This window comes from Mirounga leonina, unplaced genomic scaffold, assembly GCF_011800145.1.
Source record: "Mirounga leonina isolate KUSES-001 unplaced genomic scaffold, KU_Mleo_1.0 Mir_165, whole genome shotgun sequence".
Taxonomy (NCBI): domain Eukaryota; kingdom Metazoa; phylum Chordata; class Mammalia; order Carnivora; family Phocidae; genus Mirounga; species Mirounga leonina.
This window is the reverse complement of record NW_023270415.1, coordinates 66,104,228-66,122,810: the sequence shown is the minus strand read 5'-3', so window position 1 is coordinate 66,122,810 and position 18,583 is coordinate 66,104,228. Positions and strand designations below refer to the sequence as shown.

Genomic DNA, 18,583 nt, shown 5'->3' with positions numbered 1-18,583 from the left:
GATAGATAGATAGATAGATAGATAGATAGATAGATAGATAGATAGATAATAGATAGATATACTATCTTCCAAACGTGTCCAATCAAAATATGCAGAATTGAAAACTAGTATCACTATGAGACCAAAAACCAAGAGCTGACCCAAAGAAGCAGAGGAAACCCTAGCAGTTCGGTGGCTCCCTATCTAGCCTTTAAAATGTTATCTCACATAAGCCTCAGATCTTATAAGGGAGACATTGCCCCCATTTTACAGTTGAGAAAATGAGGGCTTAGAGGTTAATGGCCCAAGTTCACATGGCTGCTAAGGGACAGAACCACATTCAAACTTGGATTCACGTGGGCTCAAAGCCCAGACTTCTGTAATCATTTTAATTAACATCTAACATCTTATCCTTTTAATGTGTCTCATGAATGTCATGCAAATGTTGTGAAGAGACAAACTGAGAGAAAACAAAAAAGGAATGTTGCTCTGCCTCTATGTTGCCTAGAAAACAGGTGGAATATCGTGTATTTGCCTAAATCCTCACGGTGGTGTCTGTCCTCACATTGGAGTCCCCTGAACAGCCATTTTGTGCCTGACGCGCGCATTCCTGCAGATCCTTGCGTGGAAGTTCTGCTCAGTGGCCTCAGGTTTCAAAAATGAAATCTGATGGGCAACCGAGCCTGAGGACCCAAAGTCAGCTGCCTGGCTTGCTAACAATGAACAATGGAGGTGGAATGTCCGCTCCATATACATTCCAGGGAAGGTGGTTACCCAGCTCCTCAGAACAAGCCAGGGCCACCCCTTGCATCAACACTGGGCGGCACTGATGAATGCGTCCATTGTGGAGGCAGTCCCAGCCACGCAGAGGGGGAAATTCCTAACAGACTGGTTTCTCGCCTCCCTCCCCACTTTTAAATAAGTCCCATCACATGATTCCTTCACTCCGACACCAAGTAGCCTGCTGTTATGAGGAACAAGACCGAATTCTCTTTGGATTAGGAAAGATAACCAACATGGCTAAGAGTGGTTCTTAGAAGGAACCTGGGAATGGTTGATTTCCACCCATGGTTGTGCGTCTGATAGAGAATTTTACGCTGCATTTTTTAAAGACAACATACATTTATCATCCTACGGTTCTATAGGTCAGAAGTCCAACAGGGGTCTCACTAACTAAACGCTGCATTTTCAATTAAGCAAAAAGGGAAAACTTATCTCAATGTCATCTTTATTCCTAACATGTGGTTAACGTTCTCCCACTGCCCCCCTCCCCCATGTCACTGTTATTTTGGACCAAATGACACTTACATCTTTGTTTTTTAGCCTTGGATAAACTAGACATTCAGAGGGTTTTTTCCCTTTTTTCTTTTTTTTTTTAATAGACACTTACATTAATTTTTTAAATTCCAAACAACACTTGGTGTTGACTAAGAATGAGTCGGCCTCTGAGATACAGTTTCCCCTTCTTTGTGCTCCCATAACTCTGTGACAGGTACATCATGGAACCACCTTACTAAAACACTAAGGGGACGAAGGACGGGAATGCCCTTTCATACCTGACAGAGCCAGGCTGGCCCAGTCATCTTAAGCAAGTCTCCACATGGCTTCTGCAAGTCCTGGCCGCATCTTTGCGCAAATGAGGAAAAAATGTGTCGCTCTGGCCCCGCCCTGCCGGGCCGGGCCTGAGCAAACGTAACCCCAGCTGAACTCCAGCCCCTCTGCCTCTGCCACCACCTGCAGAGCTGCTCACAGAGCCCAGCGTCTCTGTCTCCATTTATGTGAAGCAGGGCAGAGAGTAAGTGTCCCACCACATTCTCAGCACTGAGGAGGCTAAAAGAGCAGTTTATGAATCAACCTGTTAAGAGGAGATGTCGGCTGCTCTGGTTCAATTCTAACTCCCGGAACCCTCCACAAAATACTTCTAATGAAAAGCCAAGACACCATGCGCTCTTCTGAGATTGCTATTCCCATGCTCCCACACTCAGAGAATTCGATCAATAGGCAGGACGGGCTGTAGAGTGTGCAGCCCATGCAGTCACACAGGCCCCATGCCCAGAAAGCCTCACACTGGCTTTAATGCTCTGATGTCACCATCTTAAAGTTCTAAATCCATTTCGAACATGGATCCAACATTTTCATTTTGCACTGAGCCCTGCAAATTATGGTGCTGATCCTGCCAACAAGCCTTCAGCAGCACCAGATAGCTTTCTCACACCACACAAGACATCTGGAAAGAAAAATGGGATATGTCATCCCCCTGCTGAACAAAAAGGCCCAAGTCATACTTGGAGCGCGAGGTAGGATGGTACACGGGACTAAGCGTGGGTATGAGGAGGCAATCCAAGCCGCGTGCGGCCCTATGTCCCATGAGGCTTCAGACACATTCCCTAACCTGCCTGAACCCAGATGTCCTGAATCCAGATAATGAAGAAGGGTCTGTAAACAAAGAAATTGTCAGGCATGTGGCAGGTGTTCAACAAATGTGAGTCCCCTTGCCCGCGTGCTTCAGCAATAGATACTTCAAGATGGGCCCCGCCATGGAGTTATTCCATAAAGCAGAGAGGTGATCGGTGGCCCTAAAAGATCCCTTCGGCTCTAGGATTACATAATTGTCCATTAACCAAGGCCTCGAAGCCAGCCCTCCTCTAGTCCACGGATATGAGTCAGAACACTTGGTTGCAAGGGCAGAAATCCAACTCATTAATTTCAAGAAAGTGGTGGTTCATTAACAAAACTGGGAGGTGCTAGGAAACAAGCATTTCTGTGTCTGAGGGTTTATACAGTGGTATTCAATCTCTCTCTCTCTCTCTCTCTCTCTCTCTCTCCATATTTCTACTCTTTTTGTCTCTGCCTGGCTTCTCTCTAGACTCACTCTCTCAGTTGAACAAGCCCAGTCAGAAGATATCTCTCTCTCTCTCTCTTTTTCAATATCTCAATATCAACCAAAGAGAAGACTCTGATCCTACTTGGATTATACTCCCACTTCTGAGCCAGTCACGATTGCCAGACTGACAGGGTCTGTGTCCACCCAGGGGCAGGACAACGGGGCTTAACCCTCATGACTGACAGCCCCAATGAAAACACATAAAATGGGGGATAGGGAAGCCCCCAAAGGAATAGCGATGCCAGACAAACACAACATGTCTACTGGGCTTACTGGTTTCCTATTTCTCCCCTATGGGGGCCAAAGGAAATGAACGGCAAGACAGGGGACTCGGGTACATGGTATCGACAATAGCACTTACACCAGCCTTCATCGAAGGATGGGAAATAAGGGACACATGTCATCAAAGAGAATCTCTGTGAGGGAAGGCCAAGAACTAAGAAAACACAGGGTCTTTTCAAAGCTATTAGTAGTGTCCCTGCAATTAATCTCACGTCTTTACATTTTTAATAGCAACACACTTATTTTTATGTTGACCTCTTGTTTAGGTAACTAATACTGTTTTTCCATTTTAGTGCTAATAGAAGATTTCCTTTTTAAAATAACTTTAAGTAAAAACCAAGTAGGTCAGCTGAAAGAAAAATAATAAGCAAATAATAATAATGTAGACTTCAATAGCAAATTGGTGCATGTACTATACCAATGACCAAAGTCTGAGAAACACTAGCTTAGTGTATAAACAGAATATTCTCTCCCCAAGGAACAGTAAAAACCAGTAACTCTGCTATTGCTCTTCCACAGGTATCTCTGGCAAACTAAATATTGTATCTCTCATTGTGTGGATGGCAAAGCTTTAGTCCAGGTCACCAAATTCTTCTGCGATAAGATCCTAGAACCTTCATTTTTTGCCTGGCAACACCTTTTCCTTAGACATACTTGTGTCTCATGGCAAAAGGGGAGAATGAGCATTCCAGGACATTGGCCCACTGTATCATTCTCTGTCTCAGAGGCAGTCACACAAAGGTAGGATTGATGTCAAAACATCTCGTCTCAGAGATGGCCAGGCCGATTGTCCTTACGAACAGAGGGGCCCATTCTCAGTGGTCATCCAAGGCCAGCTGGCTCCAAGGAGTACCAGTCATCTCTTTGGGGCCAGAGTTTCCCCAGCTGATTTCCACATGTACCCACGTGTAAAGTGGCAGCTGGTCCCTCATTTGGATGACTTCTTCATCTTCCAGATAACTACCAATGTCAGCCAAAGATAATTCAAGAATGTCTATGTTGGGCGCCTGGGTGGCTCAGTTCGTTAAGCGTCTGCCTTTGGCTCAGGTCATGACCCCAGGGTCCTGGGATCGAGCCCCGCATCGGGCTCCCTGCTCCGCGGGAAGCCTGCTTCTCCCTCTCCCACTCCCCCTGCTCGTGTTCCCTCTCTCGCTGTGTCTCTCTCTGTCAAATAAATAAATAAAATCTTTAAAAAAAAAAAAAAAGAATGCCTATGTTGTCCACTCACCTTTTCAATTATTTTCTCCAGGCCAAAGAGAGAAGTCATCAGGGTTTTGATGTGAATCGGGATGCCAAAAAGCTGAACAAAGCCTGCAAAGGAATGGGTATGTTTTGTATTTTAGCTTACTTTTGAAGTTGATTAAATTTGATCTCATGTCCAACTTTCCCATGATCTTAGGAAGATGACCTTGTGCATTCCACGCTAACCCAAGTTAATTACTTCTAGGGTTCTCTTTGTAAAAGATCCCCAAACTATAATCAGATCCTAATGCATTTCAAGATTCAAAAGGATAGTTGAAAACTAGATACCATGACACTGAATTTGACCTTGAGGTCGAAGAAACTTCATGAGAAGTGTAGTCATGCAATCCTAATGTCATCCAAGCCCCTCTGATCCCTATCATGAGAGGTGGTGGGAAATAGGGTCTGATGAAAGCTGGATTAGGGATCTGGGAACTGCATCTAGAAGCAGATCAAGTAAACATAAAACTGTGGCCAAGGTCAAGAATCAAGGGTCAAGACCAGAGAAGCCATTTACATTGATGCCTAAGGTAAGTGCATGACTAAGAATAAGAGACTAAGAAAGAGATCAGGAATAAGGTAACCCCCATAACAAGGTGAGATGAAGGGGAGAGCATCTAGAAATAAGGCCATGAGGAGAGTCTCTGAGACCCAAGGAGGTCTCTGATAAAACAACTCTCTAGTCCCAGAAACCCAGGTTTTAGTATATTCACAGGATTGGTAACCATCATTATTAATTCCAGAACATTTTCACTGCCCTGAAAGAACCCCCATTTCTATTAACAGCCACTCCACATGCCCCCTTCCCTTCAGGTCCAGGCAATCATAATCCACTTTCTGTCTCTATGGATTTGCCTATTCTGGACATTTCATATAAATGGAATCATGCAATATGTGACCTTTTGCATCTGGCTTCTTTCACTTTGCATATTGTTTTGCAAAAACAGGTGCTAGATTTTTACTTAGAAGTAAATCAGTGAAGATTTACTTTCCTAGGAATGGGTATTATGGTACAACAAATACGGCCATAAATTCTTTGTGTGACTCCAGAGAAAGAACTGGAATCCATAGTGGAAGTTCTAAGAAGAGATATTTTGCTTCAATATAAGGAACTATCTGAATATAAAATAGTCTGTCTTGCCCAAGAAATGTTGGAGAAGTTCCAAGGAGTTGGGGTTGGAGAAGATCTGGTAGGAAAGTGGTAAAAGTAAGTGAACGCTTACATAGTAAGTGTTCTTGAATAAATCAGAGGGAGAGGGAGCTGGAAATGAAGAATGACAACTAGCTTGCTTGGTTTGGGTGTGGGGGGTGTGGGGGGGCATCAGAGGAAAGCTCAGCAGAGAGGAGTTGCTTCTTGCTCATATCCTGACCTGGCTCATGTTGTATTTGGACAACAGCTGTCGGGAGCCATGTTTGCCTGGAAGTGGTAGGATGTTTATAGTTCTGAGTCTTGCTGAGTGGCTGAGCCAGCCTCACAGGTGCTTCCCTGCTGCTTCTCAAGTGAGGTCCTGACACCTGGATGTGGGTTGGAGACAGGAACAAAGTGGGTATGGGAATGACTCAGCTGCAGTCAATGATAAATCTCCACATTCTTAGCCACTTAGTGAGTTAAGTTCAGAAAGAACAGATGGAGCACCTACTGAACGCCAAAATCAGTGTTTTCTTCTCCCTTTTGGATGTGACTTCAAGGTGATACCACTGTTGTGCTGATTACTGTTGTAGAGCACCTTCTATGTGCCAAGTGCTAAGCTGGGCACTGCACACAGGTCGTCTTGTATAACCCTCTCAACAACCCTATAAAGCTGTATTCTAGCGATTTAACAGATGAGAACACTGAGGCTCAGAGGTTAAATATCTTGCCACGGTCGAAGAGTTAGGAAATGAGAGTGGGGGGATTGGAAACTAGGGCCATCTTGGAAAACTATGATTTGGTTGAAGGTCTAGAATTCTAGAATTCCAACCTCTATTAAAAAGTGCAAGCCAGGGGCACCTGGGTGGCTCAGTCAGTTGCGCATCCAACTTTTGGTTTTGGCTCAGGTCATGATCTCAGGGTCGTGAGATGGTGAGATCAAGCCCTACGTTGGGCTCTGCGCTCAGCAGGGAGTCTGCTTGAGATTCTCTCTCTTCCTCTGCCCCTCCACTCTCTCTCTCTCCCAAATAAATAAATAAATCTTTTTTTTTTTTTAAGTGCAAGCCAAAGCAAAATTGTATCTGGCAAAATTTGTCCTCCAGACCATGTACCCGTCTCATTGATATCCCAGCCCTACCAGGGCTGGCTTTACATAACTAGGGCCATGTTGTCCCATAGCCACAAAGGTGAGTGATATAGGTCATTTTAAGTTTTTGAAAAGCCAAATTTAAAAAAAGCAGGTGAAATTAATTTAAATAATATACATTAGCTAAGTCAATACTGTATCAAAAATATATCTCAGCAGACAGTATAAAAATTATTAATGAGATATTTGACCTTTTTTTTCACATTAAGTCTTCAAAAGACTTATAGTATATTCCTCACTTACAGAACATTTCAACTTGACCCAGCCACACTTCATGTCCTGTGTAGCCACATGTATCCACTCTACGGGGCACAGTGGGTATAGGGGCCCTACTCATCAAAAAGATTATGTGCACTCCCCACCCCCTCATCCTCCTACAGGATTCAAAATAAGAATGCTCTATCCTAAAATAATATTTGATTTTTCCAAATCACATAAAACTTACAGATTTCCTTGTTTCTTTGATGCCCCTGCTTTCCTAGGTCCTAACGATGTGCGTGGTGTGGGTCTTGGTTAATCCAGAACAGCCTTTTATCCTCCTCACTACACTGACACTCTTTGTCAGGCCTTCTTCTTGGAACTCCATGCCCCTCTGCTGGCCCTTCTGAGGAGAAGGCCTTAAACCTGAGAGTGCATGGACCCAATACCTATTATCCTTTCTGAAATGTAAAAGGATGCTTGTCATTCTCCCTCAAAGAAACACAGAAAGAGGCTCCAGAAAGAAAAGCTGCCATGGAGATTACCCTAGTTCTAGTTCATGACTTCTCACCAGGGTGTTAATACGCAGATTCAGACTGGTGGTTCTAAGTAGTTTCTGAGATCCTGCATTTCTAGTTAGTTCCCAAGTGATGCTGATGGTATGAGTCCTAGAACTGCACTTTGGGGAGCAAGGTCTAATCCATCTGAGATCCACTGAGGTTAATGCTGTTCAAGCCACACTGGAGGGGAACCAGGTCTAGAACTCAGATCTTGTGACCCCGAGCCCAATTCTCTTTCCCCTCACTAGGCATGGGAATGAATTTTGGACCTGGCTTTGAGCCCCTGCTCTGGCACCTTCTGGTGCCGTGACCTTAGTTTTCCCAACTGCAAAATGGAGCTAATAATGCCTCATTACAGAGAGGGGCTGAGGATAAGGAGGCATCACAGTGCTCAGCACTTCACTGGCTCTCATTACATGCTAGTCGGCTCCTTTTGAACAATAAGCTCAGATCCAAAATCCCCACAAAGCCCATTAGATCAGTATGAGCAGCGAGGAGGCCCGCCCTTAAGTGGCCTTTGTTCTTCATCACTGCGGGTGTACCAGGTGGAATGGTGCTCCCCCCCAAAGATACATCCACCCAGAACCTGCGAATATGACCTTAATTGGGAAAAGGGTCTTTGCAGATGTAATAAGTTAAGGACCTCGAGAAGGGATCAACCTGGATTACCTGGGTGGGCCCTAAATCCATTGACAAGTATCTTTAAAAGAGAAGAGGGGCGCCTGGCTGGCTCAGTCAGTGGAGCATGCAACGCTTGATCTTAGGGTCGTGAGTTCAAGTCCCACGTTGGGTGCAGAGATTACTTAAATAAATAAACATTTTTTAAAAAGAAGAGAGAGAGAGAGAGGCAGAAGAGAAGCAGACACGCAGGGAGAGGCTGTGTGGAGCCAAAGCAGAGCATGGAATAATGTTCCAGAAGCTGAGCTAAGGATTGCCGGCAGCCTCTGGAAGTTGGAAGAGGCGAGGAACAGATTTGACCCCAGAGCCTCTGGTGGGAGTGTGGCTTTGCTAATGTCATGATTTCAGCCTTCTGGCCTCTGACTCGTGAGGGAATATATTGCTGTTTTAAGCCACTGAGCTTGTGGTCATTGTTACAGGAACCTCAGGAAACGAATACAGTGGGCAAGTGAAAAGCAATGACCCTCCCTGGCAGGCAAGGTTCTCCTCACTCGTGGCTTCCTCTACCTTCCCTGCACCCCCATTTGCAAAGGAGACACCAAGGGATTGGGAAGCCCACAGCCCCCTGCTCAGCCAGACTGCTGGGGCTGACGTGTGGAGCCTGCAGGGGAAGATGAGCCCCAGCCCCCAGCGCGCTGCCCAGATCCCTTATGTGGCACACGGGCCCCGGGTGTGAAGAGGAGGGCACTTCAAACTCAGCAGCCTCCCTCCTGCTGGAACTCAGCTCAGTCTCCTCCCAGAAAATTGCTGGGAGAGCAAAAGCGAGGAGGCTGATCACCCTGGGCCTGACCTCTACTGTATAATTACCCTGCAGTGTCCGATGCACAGGCAGGGCTGAGGTTCCTTCTTGTTTTTTAAGAAGTCTTTCCCAGAACCACTGGGGACTGGCCCCAGTGCCTCAAACCATTGTAAATGTTTACAGGAAATCGTTCAGCAGCACAGACTGCTTATATGACACACATATTGTGAAATGTAAAATGAGGTCACTGTTCAGTAAATCCCTTCTTGGTCGGATAGTGGGAAAGCCTCCCAGGATAAACCTGAAACCCAGATTCAAAGGGCTTGAGGGAAATCTGGTCACTTCCATGCTCTCCCCCCAACCTCCAGGTTATTGCTGAGCCATCCCAAAACTGCTTTGGTCCCTGGTCTCACTTTCTAAAGCATTCCAGGAAGGAAAATCTAAAAAACATTAATTTTAAAATGTTGGCTTTCCTGAATTATCCAGATACGGGTTGACTCTGGCATCAGAGTAGATTTCCAATTGGTCCCAGCTACACAGAGCCCATCCAAGTGGCACATGAAGCTTACACTAATGCAGAGACAAGATCTCTCATAATGCTATGCAGAAGTCTTTATTCACTCACTCACTCATTCATTCACCCATATATGCATGCATTTAAATATCCATGCATTCAGCAAGTTGATGAATATTGAGAGGCTTCTTCTGTGTGGCTACAGCAATGAGTGAACCCCCCTGTCCCACGGGACGTGCAATGTGGCATGGCAGAGATGGGACAGAGAACAGGCCATGTGAGGCACACAGAAGGCAGAATGCCTCATCTGTTCTGAAAAAGTACATTGAGTTGAGTCCTAAAGGAGGAGTGGGAGTGAAGGTGAGGATCAAAGACAACGATGTTCCAGGTAGAGGGAAGAGCCCATGCAAAGACCCAGAGGTGAGAAAGAAAAGTGTTGCTTGTTCTCGGAGCTGCCCATGGGTTAGGGAGAAGCTGGGAGAGGATGGGTAGGAGGGACATGACTTTGAAAGGCAAGTAGAAGGGACTCCAAAAGGCCTCATATGCCCCACTGAAGAGTTGAGACTATTCTGGATTTGAAGGGCCCAATATTATAAGCTTTTATACAGAAGAATGAGCAGGTGAGCTGCTCAAAGCATGTTCTGGGGATGGTGAATGCTCATTGGAAAAGGTGTGTTTGATGCAGGAACCCCGTTGGGTATCCGTGGTTCTGTTGAGCAATGTGACAAAGGTGAGGGTAAAGAGAAATGAGTGGGTCTGAGAGATACCAACGAAGTGGAATAGTGAGGTCTTAGTGGTAACTAACTGGGTGTGGAGTGAGGGGAGAGAGCCAGGGATAAGCCCCAGATTCCTGGCTGACACAATCTAGTGAATGGGCCACCTGGGAGGCAGGAAGGCTCCATCCAGGGATGACACCAGCAGGGATCCAGGCCTGAGATGCGGAGGCCCTCTACCTGGGCAGGAGCAGCCCTCACAGAAAGAAAGGGGCCGAATCAGGAGAGTTTTACGAGAAAAAGAAATCCCTTCTGAAATGAGATTTCTGGCACTCAGAAGTTAAAAAAAAAAAAAAAAGTCACAGAGGAAGTAATTGGATACCCATGACAAAGGTAGTGCAGGAAAGAATTTGGAGGAACATAAATAACAGCGCTCAGAATGAACTAGAACTAGGCGGCGATTAACCACCACTCTTCTTGTAGGTGAGCTCATCCTAGAATTTACTGTTTCTCCAGCTGGAATCAAACAGCTAGGTCTTCCCAGAATCGTACAGGTGGAGCTAATCCGGGAGACTACGTGAACAGTCTGAGGATACATAGCTTGCCAGGACCCGCACACAGCTCTCCTTTCCCCGTCTCCCCAGGTTCTGCCATGAGGACCGGCGGCGCCAGAGTCGAGACACAGATAAAACACATCAGCCTCCACCAGCAAAAACAGCAGGAGAGTCTTTTTATTCCCTTCCCCCTCTCTACAGTCATGCCCCCCTTCCGTCTACACCTCCCCCGTACCCACCACCCAGATTTGTCTTCCCCCAATCCTTCCACCAAAAGGCATCAAATGCATCTACCACCTCTTGTTCCTGCGGATCCTGATCGCTCAGCTGGGTGGGAGCGATGGTGCAAGTTCAACTAATTCAGTTCCCTTCCAAAGTGACCAAGCCTGTGCTAGTCACAGGGAATGGCCACTGGGAGTAGGGGCGGGAATGGGCCAAGGCAGGACTCTCCAGACTCTGGCTGTGAAGAGCGGGTTTGGGGCTCCTTTCTGGAAATCTTGACATAGTGCTGAGGGTAGTGGGTGTATGAGTTTCCTAGAGCTGCCATAACAAAGTACCACAAACCATGTGGCTTAAAACAGCAGCGACCCATTGTCTCCCAGTCCTGGAGGCCAGAGCTTGAAGTTAAGGAGTCGGCAGGCCATACTCCCCACTGAAGGCACTAGGAAGGTCCTGTCCCAGGCCTCTGCCCTGCTTCTGGTGGCCTCAGATGTTCCTGCGTTTATAGACGCATCTCTCCAATCCTCCATCCTCACGTGGGGCTCTCACTGGGTCTCTGTGGCCAGAGTCCATATTCTGTAACAGGCTTTCAAACCTCAATCATTTGGCTACCACCTCCCATGATTTTGGCCAATCTGAGGACTAGTGACATAACATTCTTCTTTTAATCAACTCCTTCAGTCCCTGTCCTTTACAAAATGTCAGCAAAATCACACGTTTAATACCTTAGTGAGATTTTATATATGGTTGACCCTCGAGCAACACAGGTTGGAACTGAATGGGTCCACTTACATGTAGGCTTTTTACAGTACTGTAAATGTATGTTCTCTTCCTTATGATTTTCTCAGTAATGTTTACTTTTCTCTAGTTTATTGTAAGACTACAATATATGATACACAAAACATACAAAAATGTGTTAATTGACTGTGTTATCAGTAAGGCTTCTGGTCAGTCGTAGACTATTACTTAAGTCCTTAGGTTTTTGGAGACTCACAAGTTATACATGAATTTTCTACTGCAAGGGGAATTGGTACCCTTAACCCCTGTATTATTCAAGGGTCAATGGTGTGTGTGTGTGTGTGTGTGTGTGTATGCATATATATAATATATATATCATACAGTCAGTAAAGGAAGAGGCATTATTTGAATCCAGGCTGAAGAATCTAATTCAGGGTTTGCTGTTTAAGTAGTCTTTCTCATTCCCACACCTTCAATACCCAGATCATCTTTCCAATCCGGTCTCCATGGACATTCTAAAGGATATTCTAAAAAGGATATTCTCCTCTTCTTTCTTATTCACTATAGTTTTTGGTACTGATTAAATATCCCACAATGAGCATGTATTACTTTGAGCATAGGGGAAAACAACCTTTTGGAAAGAATGTGATTTAAAGATGTAATAGTCAGAAGTTGAAAGAGGCAACTACCCATCATGGTCCCCGTTAGGACTTTTTTCTTGAGATTGACAAGGTTATGGGTGAGTTTGATATTGTAGCAATTTGGGCCTATATTTTAATCTCTTCCACTCAGTTTTAAGTACTTGGAGGCCAAGGAACAGACCATACTTTGTTTTTTTTGAGATTGTTCAGTTTTATTGAGGTATAAATTCACATACCATACAGTTCACCCATTTAAAGTGTACAATTCAATGTTTTTTAATATATTCACAGGTATGTGAAAGCATCATCGCAGTCAATCTCAAACATTTTCATCACCTCAAAAGGAAACCTCCTACTCTATTAGCTATTACCCCCCTACCCACCGCATCCCCACACACTACTTTCTTGTCTCTATAGATTTCCCTATTCTGTACTTTCATAGGAATGGAATATGTACCTAGGAGTGAAATTAAGGCCATACTCGTTCCTCTTTCTGCTACAATGCCTAGCACCATGCTTCATGCAACGTGAGGCCTCCGTGGATATTTGTCAAGTGAGTGAGAAGAACACAATTCTCCACAAGACTTTAAAGTGAAAGGGTCCATCTAGGTTCCACCAAAACCTCTGACCATGGCCCTAGCTTCCTGAGAATTGACTAAAATCAACCTCCATCTTCTGTCTTGTTCACTCTTGGCCTCGTTTCTTTCTCCTGCTCTTTAGGAACTGATGAAGCAGCCATCATTGAGATGTTATCAAGCAGGACATCGGATGAGAGGCAACAAATCAAGCAAAAGTACAAGGCATTGTATGGCAAGGTGATCCGAAGGGTCCTCACAAGCAGGCATACAGCCCTTGGCCTAGGCGTTCTCTGCTTTCTCTATACTCCCAAGGCAGCGGAGAAGATCTTTAAAGCTTTACTGAGTTAGCTCAAGAGAAAACAAGATGAAACTACTCTTCACAATTTTAATTGATTACAGAGAAACTGAAATTGCCTTGTTAACTCAACAGCCTACAAAATCAATATTCCTTAACTCCTTTTGAAAATTGACTTCCTTTTTCTATTAATCCCTCTGTCATTTTTCCACTCATTTGGACCAAGTCTACATATTAAAATACAGATAGGCCAGTGACTTGAGAACCACTTTTCACAGGTGGGTCTTTCTTCATACAAGAATTCTTCATCTATTCACTGGCCCTCAAGAATGATACACTCTTCATAAGTGATTGTGATAGAAAACTACAAAAACAAAAACAAGCAAACAAAACACAAACCTCCATTTCATTAAGCATGAACACCTGGTTTTCTTTCTTTAGATGTGTCTTTTCTTTCCTTCTTTTTGTTGTTGCTGATGGTGTTATGTATAGAAATCTTTGAGTATGCATTAGGCTTTCTATTTTCTTTATTAATATATGATGAACACAATTTAACCTTTTCTTAATGTCATGAGAATTATTAGCATGCAAAATGAATATTAATCATTATGCTGTATTCAAATCCATATTTATAAAACTTTTACAGTTTCAATCCCTCTATGTATAAATAGATACAGAGATGGGCAGATCTTACTTATTTGACACTGGGCAGGCAAAAATCTCTTTAGGCCCTGGTGTCCTCACAGACAGAATGAAATGGTAATTTACCTCCCTTCCCAGGTTGCTGAGAGAATCAAGCAGGCTAATGACAGCACCTATCAGTAAAGGGAAGCTATCCTAGGTTTGACAGTTTCCATTTTACAGAGAGGAAACCTGGAGCTCCTCTCTGTACATGACTCATGCAAAATCACACACTTAGTAAGAAAAAGGACTGACACTCCAATCCCAGTCTTTTGACTCCAGGGCCAGCATCCACTCCTGAAGAACCCATTGCCATGAGAGGAGCTATTTCTTTTCACACTACAAGGCCCAGATGGCTGTGCTTTTATAGTTTCCCTGCGTCTGTCCTCACAGTCAGGCTTGTCAGTGTCATTCCTTGATGACATTGATGAAAGTAAGTTGAGTCTTCAGTTCACCTGCACGGAACTGAGTTGAATGACATTGAACTTTCATCCTTGTCGGTGTGCCTAACTGTAGCAGCCCCTCAAGAGCTACATCTGCCCCCACCCTACCCATGTGGAAAGTCAGATCAGGCTTCTTAAGCCTGAGGGTAAAGCAGAGTAAAGAGACTTGGGGGCTCTGCTAAAGGTCAAGTGGGCGTTTCCAGCACCAAACTTTGCAGCACCAGCATGTGCCCATCCTTTGCTTACACACCAGTTCACAGCTGTTTCAGACAGCCAGGACTGCCAAGGAGACCTTGGCAAGGGACAAATCTAGGTCCCCATGTCAACCAAGCTCCAGAGAAAACATGCACCCCAAGGTGACACAGCTAGTGAGCAGGAAAACCAGGATTAGAGCTGAGATCTCCTGAGCCGGCTTCTGTGTCCGAACAGAATGTAAACACAGGGATTTGTTTTCTTGCTTGTGGCCTGGAAGAGTAGGCAGCTAGGAGTTCTCTTCCCTACAGTTCTATACAATGCCCATCCGACCTGAAAAGACATGTCCAATCTTTGGGTGGATCCACACTGTGGGGCACTGACTGCCGGCCTGCCTTTACTGGATGCAGCAGTCGATGGAGAAGCTCCCTTAAGACGGAGGCAAAAACAGCACGGCCCCCTCATGAGACTGCAGATCCCCCCTCGTAAGGCAAACTCTTCCAGGTTTTTCTCCCAGGCTCAGAGCTCAGAGGCTCATGTGAGAGTTGATTAGCCCATTCTTCAAAAGTTCCTTTCAGTATGGAATGATAATAATACTCACTTACTGAACATTTAAAGTGTACCAGGCACTGTGCTTGGGCTTTACACGGATTGTCTCTGCTATTTCTCCCAAAAACCCTAAGAGGGGAGTCTTATTATCTCCCCAGTTTTCAGAGCAGGGAACTGACAGTTGGTGAAAGTACATTTCCAAGGTCACACAGCTGCTGTGACCGTGTGGTTAGCCCTATTGCCACGTCGCCGAAGGGCCAGAGCCACTCTGTGCTGTGATTTGGGTTCCTAAGATGCTTGCTGCTGCGGGGCCCCCCCCCCCCCCGGTCTGACCCACAGGGGGCCATCTGGACATGAAGGTCCTGCTTGGAGGTCCTTCACTGAAGTTGGGGACATTGGCGACTCTAGTTAGACTGAACACCAATTCTTGTCCCTTTCATCATTAACCCGTCGTGTCAGAGAGACACAGGTAGGAGCAGGCAGTTTACCTATAATAAGAGGCACTTGCCAGAAAACATCCATGATGATGGACACTTGCTAAAAACAAGTGCCAGTGGGCATTTCCCATATTCATTTCTTCTCCCTACCTGAGTGCTTTCCCATGTGTCTCCCTTTCCACACTGAACAAGTTAACCAAAGCGATTGCACATCTGGTGTACCCAGGATGGTCCCCATTTATTCCTGTTTTGCTCTGCAATGATTGCTACTTTCTTATTGCCCCTTTCACTCTCAAACCCATTCCCATTCGCATTTGGATGACAAATGATCTGATCCCCCTAGAGACAACAAACCTATAGTTCAGTCCTTTCTAGTCAAGCAGGTGTTTGGGAGTCAGTCCTTGTTTTTCTGAGGTCAGTAAATGGGAATAATGCCAATCTTTCTCCTGCCACGGCTGTTCTGAAGATCAGTGAGAAGGCTCTCTGAACCCTAAAATGTCCGGCAAATGCTGGTTGCTACTATAATTCATCTTTGGAGGTCTTCGGCCGTGAGCAAGGGATCTTCTCTGCCCCTCTGCCAGTCTAGGGAGAAGATGGATAGGAAGTCTCTGGCTAGGAAGGTGACTACCACCAGTGACTACCACCAGTGTCCTCCAGAGCAGGTCACTCAGGCCAGTAGAGCTCTGTCCCCTCACCCCCGCCCCCAACTGTCCATGGCAGTTTTCCTGTTGACCCCAAGGCCATGCAGTGGGGAGAGCAACACTTGTCCCTCTGCTTTGGGCCATTCCCCAAGCAAGAGTCAGGGCTCTCGCTATCTTCCTACAGGACCTGGAGGAGGTGTTCAAGAGGGAACTGAGTGGGAACTTTGAGAAGACAGCCTTGGCCCTCCTGGACCGCCCCAGCGAGTACGATGCCCGGCAGCTGCAGAAGGCCATGAAAGGTGTGGGCACAGATGAGGCCGTGCTCATCCAGGTCCTGTGCACAAGAACCAATAAGGTTAGTTCCAGCCAAACCCCCGACCCAACCCCTGAGGGAGCATCCATCCGTATGCCCGTCAGAGACGGTTGCAGCAACCAGAAGGAAAACTGTTCCCCACATTCCCCTCGGGGGGTGAGCAAGCATCTGGAGAGAAACGTGCCTGCTTGCCCCGTGCAGGAGAGATCCCTCTCCCAGTCTTCTGGCTGTCAATTCTGGTGTTGCTGCCCTTGGCTTGACAGAATAGATCCTTCCCGAACAGCTATGTCAACGCAGCTTTTGCTTTTCTAAAAGGAATGCACACTTTTATATGCAGGAGGCAAGACTCTACTTTCCTCTTCCCAGCCTGACTTTGCGGGTCTTCTGCACGAATAAGGCAATGCGTGGTCTATGCATGTTTGTGCCGCTGCCTGGTCTGTGGCTGTCATCTGGCATAGAGTACAGGAAGGGCTGCAAAGAGGCATGAAGGCGGGTGGTGCAGATGGGGATCCCAAGGACACCCCTCCCGGCCGCCAGCGCCTTCCTGGAGGTTCCCCTCTGCTTCTCAGCACACCTCTCCCCTTGTCCCTTGGGCACACGCTGCCATTTCAGGAGCTGAAAAGAGCCTTTGTTAAGGCTTTAGCAGGAGCCCATTCGTCTTTGGTTCCAGAGTCTTGAGGCCCAAGGAACTCATCAAGAGTAGAGGGGGTCCACAAAGCATTATTCAGAGACCCCTTCCCTCTCCCACAACCACTCATCACGTAGAATGGGGAAGTCCCGCAAGGAAAGTGCCAGAAAGTCCCAACATTCTCGAAGCCTCCAGGTAGGAAACAGAAGCAGTGTTTGGAGCAGACAGCAAGGAAAAGCTTCGACAGGGCTCTGATGCCAAACGGCTGTTTTCAAAGCCTTGAGTGCAGACGACCCTGGGTTGTCCTTGCTCAGCCTGTGCCGGCCGGCGTATTTCTCGAAGTGCTGCCGTGCTCCAGGCTACAGCCTAAACCCCAGAGCCCCTTTCCTAAGCATCCCCGGACTTCTCTTCTTTCCCCTAAAGAATGAAAACCCTCCCTTTCAAGGAGTTTCCATTCAGGACTGGGCCGTAGGGAAGGGTCAGCAAAGGAGGTTGGTATCAGTTTGGTCCAGCAGGGATACAGCGTTCCCGACACAACATCCCCCACCTTCCAGAAACACGGCCGTCCCAACCAGGAGGCGTCCAATATGGGGGCAGTCGGCAGCCGGCCTCGGCAAGAAGGTTCTGGTCATTATTTTTCTCTTACGGTTCCTCCTCAGTCTAGTTTCCTTCAAGTCCTGCTCTCAGACAACAAACAAGCTCTTTTTTTCCCCCCAGTCAAATAGATCTGACAGCAGAGAGAAGAAAATTAGGAAGAGAGCAGCCCTCAGGTTCAGGCAGATCCTGGCGGTGGGTTGAAAGGAGGAGAGCGGAAGTAGCTGCATGGCCTCAAGCGGTCAGCCCCCACCACTCCCACGTCCCCCCACACCCCTCCCCAGGCTCTTCACCTTCTCCTGCCCCCGCCCCCCCCACCTGCCCACTGACTCCCTTAAACAGCTTGACGCTCTGGGGAAACGCCTGCTCTCAGACACTGCTGGCTTAAATGTAAACTGAGGCAGTTCCTGAGGGGGCCCCTCAGCGCGAGTCATCGAAATACAAAGCCCTCCTTCCCACTACACACCCTAGAGAGAGGCCCGCACTCCTGCACACAGCATACTCTTTACTGAATGAAGCCTGTTTCAAGTAGAGAAAAATTGGGAACAACCTAAATGTCCATCCATCGGGCGGCTGGCTGAATACACGGTCGCTGACCGTGGGATGGAACATTTTGAATCCCCTTAAAAAACACTAAGTGACAAGGTATCCACAGAGCTGGATCTCCAAGGCGTCTTAGTGAGTAAAAAATAAGTCAAAGAGCAACGTATACAGTATTCCACTTTTCTTTTTTTTTTTTTTAAAGATTTTATTTATTTATTTGACAGAGAGAGACACAGCGAGAGAGGGAACACAAGCAGGGGGAGTGGGAGAGGGAGAAGCAGGCTCCCCGCAGAGCAGGGAGCCCGATGCGGGACTCGATCCCAGGACCCTGGGATCATGACCTGAGCCGAAGGCAGACGCTTAACCAACTGAGCCCCCCAGGCGCCCCAGTATTCCACTTTTCTAACAGTTGTTTTCTACTTGTCATAGGAAACAATTCTATAGGGACGCCTGGGTGGCTCAGTCGGTTGGG

General features: G+C 46.4%; 1 protein-coding gene and 1 long non-coding RNA gene across 2 annotated transcripts in view; one reads left to right on the top strand and one right to left on the bottom strand.

Moving 5' to 3' along the window:
• Window positions 1-18,583, top strand: part of ANXA13 (annexin A13) — a 57,841-nt gene that overhangs the window by 24,548 nt on the left and 14,710 nt on the right. Inside the window, exons 2-4 of the mRNA XM_035011875.1 lie at window positions 4,395-4,470; window positions 12,938-13,032; window positions 16,218-16,388. Coding sequence (XP_034867766.1) covers window positions 4,395-4,470; window positions 12,938-13,032; window positions 16,218-16,388 — 342 coding nt within the window. The remainder of the gene's footprint in view (window positions 1-4,394; window positions 4,471-12,937; window positions 13,033-16,217; window positions 16,389-18,583) is intronic.
• The window catches only part of LOC118015186, a 57,095-nt gene that overhangs the window by 27,511 nt on the left and 11,001 nt on the right, over window positions 1-18,583 (bottom strand). The window contains exon 2 of the long non-coding RNA XR_004680554.1: window positions 4,374-4,456. This is a non-coding gene — a long non-coding RNA (uncharacterized LOC118015186). The remainder of the gene's footprint in view (window positions 1-4,373; window positions 4,457-18,583) is intronic.